General features: G+C 55.4%; 1 protein-coding gene across 1 annotated transcript; it reads right to left on the reverse strand.

The window, feature by feature from the left end:
* Nucleotides 1-681: 681 nt before the first annotated feature.
* On the reverse strand, nt 682-4,456 carry ccndx (cyclin Dx). The gene is made up of 4 exons (XM_088923302.1): nt 4,259-4,456; nt 1,847-2,062; nt 1,447-1,761; nt 682-867 (listed from the first exon to the last, which is right to left on the reverse strand). The coding sequence occupies exons 1-4, from the start codon at nt 4,454-4,456 to the stop codon at nt 682-684; spliced, it is 915 nt and encodes a 304-aa protein (XP_088779428.1).
* Between the last annotated feature and the right edge of the window lie 4,659 nt (nt 4,457-9,115).

The raw sequence follows: 9,115 nt of genomic DNA on the forward strand, positions 1-9,115 counted from the left end.
AATTCGTAGGAGTGAAACTAGCAAGGGAAGAAAATGTGTGTGTGTTTTTTAACAAAACCATTAACAAACATCTGCGCAGAAATACCTCCTCAGAGCGGTGTGTGGGCAGCGCGCGCTGATTCCATGAAAAAGTAATTTATTCAAAAATAGATCATCTGTCACGAGTCATCGAGGAGACTCACATCACACCCCGGATCACACACATCACACACCGATAATACTTTCAGCGATCAACGCAAAGTAACAGTTACATCCACAATTTCAAATAAATACAAATGGTCGATAAATAACAACAAGTAGCAACACACGCAATAAATACTTAAATAAGAAAACAATGCAGTAGGGACAATGCCGATAAATAAACACATAAATATCACCGCAGAACCAACAGAATGCTTCAAATCACGAGAACAACAACGATACTAATAATCGTTGTTAATAATAATAATAACAATAATAATAATACAGTACAAGGCAAAGCACAAGTTACACAAAGTGCAATTCTTTTCTCGGCCACACGGTGGGGCTGTTTCTTCACACACGGAGGCCAGACCGACGGGCCACGTCAGGCGAGGAGGTGACGTCACTGAGCTCCTCGTCCCGGCCCTGTCGAGCCGCCCGAAGTCCTCGCAGCGCCCCTGCTGGCCGAGCCGCAGCACAGCAGTCAGAGCGGGGCCGGGGTCAGAAATCCACTTCCCTCAGGTCGGTGGGGGTGCTGGCCCTCTCTCCTTCCACGGCTCCCTCCTTCATGTGCCTGGCGCCCGCGCCGTCTCCCTCCTTTGCCCTCTCCCTCCCCGGCCGCTGCCCCGAGTGCAGCCGGTCAGAGAGGGCGCCCTCTACCTGCTCGGAGTAGAACTGCAGCGTGGCCTGAAACACACACACACAGGGAGCCCTGTTAGTACCACAGTCTCTGCCTGCTCGTCTGTCCATCTTCCAATCTCTCTGTTGATCACCTGTCGATCATATCAATCAGCATCCCTATCAATCGTCTATCAATAAACCTGTCAATCACCTATCAATCATCAATCAATTAGCCTCTCTATCAACCATCTATCAATAAACCTCTCTATCAATCAGCCTCTCTACCAATCACATATCAATCAGACCCTCTGTCAATCATCTTTGAATAAACCTCTCTATCAATACGCTGTCAATCAGCATCCCTATCGATCATCTAGCGACAAACCTCTCGATCAATCACCTATCAATCATCAATCAATCAGCCTCTCAAACAACCATCTATCAGTCAATCATCTATCACAATCTATCAAAAATCTATCATTGATCAGTCCTCTTTCGGATGTCTACCTGTTTTCCTATCTATCTATATTCTATCTGTGTCGGCCTCTAAATATGCAGGCTGTGGGATTAGTGCTTAACGAGTCATTAGGGCTTAACGAGCCATTAGTGCGGAGCGCACAGCCGCGATCTCGATCAGACACTCACCGGCTCGGTCCGGCACAGTCGGGCCAGCCGCGCAGCCAGCCCCTCGCGAGGACCCCCGTAGCCCAGCCCCCCGAGGGCGGAGCACAGCGTTGCCGCGGCGACCACGGACGGCGGCAGGCCCAGGAAGCGGGCGTCGCAGGCGCACAGGGCCACCAGGGTGTCGGCGTGGCGACGGACCGTGGGCAGGAAGTCCCCCCCCTGCTCCCCCTCCTCCTCCTCCAGGCCCAGGGCGGACAGGAAGTGGGGCAGGAAGTCGTGCGGCGTCACCGCGGCGACGTCCCAGCGCAGCGCGGTCAGCACGACGCGCTCCATGCCCTGGGGGGGGGAGAGGGGGGGTCAGGGCCGCGGCGCGGGGGGGCGGGCGGCCGGCGCGCGGACGGGCGGGGCGGAGGGTACTCACCCGGAGCTCGTGGGGCAGGAAGGCCAGGCCGGAGGCCGCGCACAGCTCCCGGGCCCCCAGCGCCACGCTCTGCCCCAGCTTCGAGGCCACCAGGAGGCAGGCGGCCGCCAGCAGCTGCAGGGAGTCGGGGCGCACCGGCGACACGGAGAGCACCCTGTCCAGGAGGGCCAGAGAGAGGGAGAACACCCCCTCCTCACACTGGCTGTCACAGCACACCTGCAGGGAGAGAGACTACTGAGCACAGAGCTACAGCACTGCCGCGCACACACACACACACACAGCACACTGAGCACAGAGCTACAGCACTGCCGCACACACACACACACACAGCACACTGAGCACAGAGCTACAGCACTGCCGCACACACACACACACAGCACACTGAGCACAGAGCTACAGCACTGCCGCACACACACACACAGCACACTGAGCACAGAGCTACAGCACTGCCGCACACACAGCACACTGAGCACAGAGCTACAGCACTGCCACACACACAGCACACTGAGCACAGAGCTACTGTACAGCACTGCCGCACACACACACACACACAGCACACTGAGCACAGAGCTACAGCACTGCCGCACACACAGCACACTGAGCACACTGAGCACAGAGCTACAGCACTGCTGCACACACAGCACACTGAGCACAGAGCTACAGTACTGCTGCACACACACACAGCACACTGAGCACAGAGCTACAGCACTGCCACACACACACACACAGCACACTGAGCACAGAGCTACAGCACTGCCACACACACAGCACACTGAGCACACTGAGCACAGAGCTACAGCACTGCCGCACACACAGCACACTGAGCACAGAGCTACAGCACTGCCACACACACAGCACACTGAGCACACTGAGCACAGAGCTACAGCACTGCCGCACACACAGCACACTGAGCACAGAGCTACAGCACTGCCACACACACAGCACACTGAGCACAGAGCTACTGTACAGCACTGCCGCACACACACACACACTGCACACTGAGCACAGAGCTACAGCACTGCTGCACACACAGCACACTGAGCACAGAGCTACAGTACTGCCGCACACACACACACAGCACACTGAGCACAGAGCTACAGCACTGCCGCACACACACAGCACACTGAGCACACTGAGCACACTGAGCACAGAGCTACAGCACTGCCGCACACACACAGCACACTGAGCACACTGAGCACACAGCCCTACAGCACTGCCACACACACACAGCACACTGAGCACACAGCCCTACAGCACTGCCACACACACACAGCACACTGAGCACACTGAGCACACTGAGCACACAGCCCTACAGCACTGCCACACACACACAGCACATTGAGCACACTGAGCACACAGCCCTACAGCACTGCCACACACACACACAGCACACTGAGCACACAGATATTGCTGTAACATCAGACTATAAATGTCATATAACCCCAGAATGTAACTGTATTATAAAAGAATGCTGTAAGTGCATACTGAACACTGGACAGCTTGTTCCAGACTGTAATATGACTGCACACTGTAACTGTAACTTCAGATTCAGCTGTAATTCCAGGTTGCAACTGTAACTGTACCTGCAGACTGCAACTTCAGACTCTAACTATAACCCAGGACTGTAACTGTAACATTACTGCCACTGTAACTGTAACTTCAGACTGTCATTTTAATATAACTCCAGGCTACAACTGGGACTTGAGAGTGTAACTCTAACTGTAACTCCAGATGGTAACTGTAACTTCTGAGTGTAGCTATTACTGTAACTCTGGACTGTGGCTTTAACTGCTGACTGTAACTGTGTCTCCAGACTGTAACTCTAACTGTAACTCCAGACTGTAACTCTAACTGTAACAGACTGTAACTTTAATATAACTGCAGACTGTAACTGTAACTCCGACTGTAACTGTAATATAACTGCAGACTGTAACTGTAACTTCAGACTGTAACTGTAATATAACCGCAGACTGTAGCTCCAGACTATAAGGGTAATATTGTCAGTCCACATGCAGGGGAACACACTGTCAGTACACGTGCAGGCGGACACACTGTCAATCCACACGCAGATGGACACATGGTCAGTCCACACGCAGGGGGACACACTGTCAGTACACGTGTAGGTGGACACACGGTCAGTCCACATGCAGGGGGACACACTGTCAGTACACGTGCAGGCGGACACACGGTCAGTACACACGCAGATGGACACACTGTCAGTCCAAACACAGACGGACACACTGTCAGTACACGTGCAGGCGGACACACGGTCAGTCCACATGCAGGGGGACACACTGTCAGTACACGTGCAGACGGACACACGGTCAGTACACACGCAGATGGACACACTGTCAGTCCAAACACAGACGGACACACTGTCAGTCCACGTGCAGACGGATACCCGGTCAGTACCTCCAGCGTCCAGTTGGCCAGCAGCTGTCTGTTCCTGGGCTCGCTCTGGACAGAGGCCAGGTAGCCTGGAGAGGGGAGGTATCTCTCCTCCGTCATCAGCAGAGTCTCCATCACTCTGTCCCCCGAGGCACAGGGGTCCCAGTGCGCCCTAACAGCGCCCCCCACAGGCACTTGTCCGCACTGCAGCGAGTCCCACATCGTAGAGAGAGAGAGAGAGAGAGAGAGGCTTCTGACTGAAATCTCTCTGTGTGTCTGCCTGTCCCCAAGAGTGTGTGTGAGTCCGCTGTCTGTCAGTGTGTGTGTCCAGTGTCTGTCCCTCTCTGGTGTTGAGCTGACCACTGTGTGTGTGCGAGGCTATCAGTGTGTGAGCCTCCTGTCTGTCAGTGTGTGTGTCCAGTGTCTGTCCCACTCTGGTGTTGAAGTGACCACTGTGTGTGTGCAAGGCTATCAGTGTGTGAGCCTCCTGTCCTGTCCTGTCCCTCCTGTGTCAGTCAGTGGTCGTCTCTCTGTGATCTGATGTACACTGACCCCAGACAGCCCTGGGATCTGTTTATGTACCTCTCCTGGGAGCTCCACCCCCTGCCCCCCCTCCTCCCTGAGCTTTGCTGTGATTGGCTGGTTGTGAGCTCACCTCTCCCACAGCCTCCACCCTCCTGCTCCGCCTTCTCCTCCAGCTTCTCTGCGATTGGCTGTTCGTCCAGCACTTTGGAAAGAGATCTGGAAGTTTTGTTGAAAAGAACAGGCAAACAGATTCATCAATAACTTAACCTCTTATATTATTATTTCTTTTAATTTTTAAGATAAAAGTCTGTCGGGGCTGCACACATTCACTGAGAAATCTTTTTGATCTACCAGTAATGGTCAAATTAACTGGTACGAAGGCTCACTAATCATATTTATGTCATATAATTGTAATCGTGTGATTCAGAGATTCATTTTCTCGGTTTCAGTCTTTCAGTCTTGAGGATGAAGATCAAGCTTACCCGTGACTAAGGTTTAAGTTTTTTTTGTTTCTCAGGGTTTATCATCAAATGTCTGACTAAGGACTGGTGTTAGGAATCAACATCAGAACATAGAAACAGTCAAAGGTAATTAGTGGTGAATTGATCCCAGGAGCTCATCCAGAGAAGCCAGGGCATCGGCTTCAACAACCTGGCTGGGCAGCTTGTTCCACACTCCCACCCCCCTCTGTGTACAGTAAGGCCTCCTGTCCTGACAGGGCTGGGCAGCTTGTTCCACACCCCCACCCCCCTCTGTGTACAGAAGAGCCTCCTGTCCTGACTGGAGGAGCTCACCCAGCTGTGTCTGGAGAGAAGCCAGGGTATCGGCTTCAACCACAGGGCTGGGCAGCTTGTTCCCCACCCCCACCACCCTCTGTGTAAAGACATACCTCCTGTCCTGACTGGAGGAGCTCACCCAGCTGTGTCTGGAGAGAAGCCAGGGTATCGGCTTCAACCACAGGGCTGGGCAGCTTGTTCCACACCCCCACCACCCTCTGTGTATAGTAAGGCCTCCTGTCCTGACTGGAGGAGCTCACCCAGCTGTGTCTGGAGAGAAGCCAGGGCATCGGCTTCAACCACAGGGCTGGGCAGCTTGTTCCACACTCCCACCACCCTCTGTGTACGGTAAGGCTTCCTGTCCTGACTGGAGGAGCTCACCCAGCTGTGTCTGGAGAGAAGCCAGGGTATCGGCTTCAACCACAGGGCTGGGCAGCTTGTTCCCCACCCCCACCACCCTCGGCGTACAGAAGAGCCTCCTGTTCTCAGGTTTAAGTGCACTTCTGCCTGTATTCCGGTCAAAACGAGCCCTTTCTCTACATCCTCCTTTCCAGAGCGCGGCTCGTCTCACCTTAACAAACAACCGTGCTGCGTTGAGCGGTTGCGAAGCTGGTCCTTAACAAACAACTGTGCCCGCTGGCGCGTGTGCGTGCACAGCCTGAACGCAGGGAGTGTCTCGAGTAGATCCCAGCGAAGGGAGAGAAGAGGCGTGTTGAAGGAAAGGGTGTGCGTGCAGGCTGCGCGTGTGTCTCCCGTCTAACAATGGCCAAGTGCTTTCTGAGGGGGGGGGGTGGCAGGGGAGAGGAGGAGGAGATCTGGGCGTCTTTCCCAGACCTTCCCTTTGACAGGCAAGAAGGGAGACGAGGGGAGGGGGAGAGGAGAGGGGAGGGGCGCCGGGGTCATCTGGCAAAGAGAGACAATGGATTTGTTTAAGCGTTCAGCAGAGACGGGATTGACAATGAGGAAGAGGAGCTGCAGACGGCAGGCAGAGGGAGGGGAGGAGGAGAGGAGAGACTCAACCTCATGACAGCACAGATACACACACACACACACACACACACACTGGACTCTGCTACAGAACCCTGAACAGACAACACACACTAGCTGAATATCTCACCAAGATAAATAACAACAAACCTAAACAGACCCTGACGAAGTACAGGCTCAGTGACCACAGCCTGGACACACACACTGGACACAGGCAGACCTGACTGTCCATAGAGGACAGGCTCAGTGACCACAGCCTGGACACACACACTGGACACAGGCAGACCTGGCTGCCCAGAGAGGACAGGCTCAGTGACCACAGCCTGGACACACACACTGGACACAGGCAGACCTGGCTGTCCAGAGAGGACAGGCTCAGTGACCACAGCCTGGACACACACACTGGACACAGGCAGACCTGGCTGTCCAGAGAGGACACTGGCTCAGTGACCACAGCCTGGACACACACACTGGACACAGGCAGGCCTGGCTGTCCAGAGAGGACAGGCTCAGTGACCACAGCCTGGACACAGACACTGGACACAGGCAGACCTGGCTGCCCAGAGAGGACAGGCTCAGTGACCACAGCCTGGACACACACACTGGACACAGACAGACCTGGCTGTCCAGAGAGGACACTGGCTCAGTGGACAGGGTGGACTGGACACAGGCTCAGTGGACACAGGCTCAGTGTACACTGGCTTAGTGGGCAGGGTGGACTGGACAAGGCTCAGTGGATACTGGTTCAGTGGACACAGGCTCGGTGGGCAGTATGGAGTGGACACAGGCTCAGTGGACAGTGTGGACTGCACACAGGCTCAGTGGCCACAGGCTCAGTGGCGGTGTGGAGTGGACACAGGCTCAGTGGACACTGGTTCAGTGGGCAGGGTGGACTGGACACAGGCTCAGTGGATACTGGTTCAGTGGGCAGAGGCTCAGTGGGCAGTGTGGAGTGGACACAGGCTCGGTGGACACAGGCTCAGTGGCAGTGTGGAGTGGACACAGGCTCAGTGGACACTGGTTCAGTGGGCAGGGTGGACTGGACACAGGCTCAGTGGATACTGGTTCAGTGGGCAGAGGCTCAGTGGGCAGGGTGGACTGGACACAGGCTCAGTTCTATACCTGTGACAGATACTGCCGCCGCAGAGCAGCGCTCTGTCTGACACACAGGCCTGCTTGTGTGAGCTGGAGTGACAGTGTGTTTGAACTCTGACCTCCCAGGTTGTCATTGGGGCTCTCTGTCCCCTGAGACTGGGGCCCATTCGGAGACACATGACTTCCCCGCAAACAGTTCCCCAGGGAGGTCAGAGTTCAAACACACTGACACGCCAACAACAGGCGCACGCACAACTCCTCTCCTCCTCTTATCTCTCCTCTCCCTCTTCCTCCTCCATTACCCCTTTCACTCATTCATTCGGGTCTGGCCTCCCCTGTCTCCTCAATTGCACAGTCCACACTGCCCACTGAGCCTGTGTCCAGTCCACACTGTCCACTGAGCCTGTCCAGTCCACACTACCCACTGAGCCTGTGTCCAGTTCACACTGCCCACTGAGCCTGTCCAGTCCACACTACCCACTGAGCCTGTGTCCAGTCCACACTGCCCACTGAGCCTGTGTCCAGTCCACACTGCCCACTGAGCCTGTCCAGTCCACACTGCCCACTGAGCCTGTGTCCAGTCCACACTGCCCACTGAGCCTGTGTCCAGTTCACACTGCCCACTGAGCCTGTCCAGTCCACACTACCCACTGAGCCTGTGTCCAGTTCACACTGCCCACTGAGCCTGTCCAGTCCACACTGCCCACTGAGCCTGTGTCCAGTTCACACTGCCCACTGAGCCTGTCCAGTCCACACTGCCCACTGAGCCTGTGTCCAGTCCACACTGCCCACTGAGCCTGTCCAGTCCACACTGCCCACTGAGCCTATGCCCAATACATACCTGGCTGCCCGGAGAGGACAGGCTCAGTTACCACAGCCTGGACACTGGACACGGACAGACCTGGCTGATCAGAGAGGACAGGCTCAGTGACCACAGCCTGGACACACACACTGGACACAGGCAGACCTGGCTGCCCAGAGAGGACAGGCTCAATGTCCTTTGGCCCAGTAAATTCCTGAACCGGGCTTGACTCGGTCAGCGTGGAAAGGGGGTTTGTCTGTAGGGAGGCTGTGGAAGACGCGCCCACCGGGGCTGGAGGGGGCCGGGCTGTCAGTGCGACAGGAGCACAATGGCGCGGCTGTCCGTCACTCGCAGCCCATTCCTGAGCACCCGCTGCCCGCCCTCGCAATCTGCTCCCTTTGTCCCGCAGACGGACACCTGCTGCTCGGACACGCCCCCGCTCACACAGCCAGGCTCTGTGACCCGGAGCTCCGCTGCAGAGCTCATCCTGACCGCGCGCCTCTGTCGCAGGCAGACACATCCTCCTCCTCATCATCAAATAATAATAATAACAACAACGACAACGACAACAACAACGACAACAACAACAACAACAACAACGACAACAACAACAACAACGACAACAACAATAATAATAATGATGATGACGACGACAACGACGACGACGACGACGACGACGACGACGACAACTACAAC

The sequence above is a fragment of the Atractosteus spatula genome, chromosome 8 (assembly GCF_055471065.1).
Source record: "Atractosteus spatula isolate fAtrSpa1 chromosome 8, fAtrSpa1.hap1, whole genome shotgun sequence".
NCBI lineage: Eukaryota > Metazoa > Chordata > Actinopteri > Semionotiformes > Lepisosteidae > Atractosteus > Atractosteus spatula.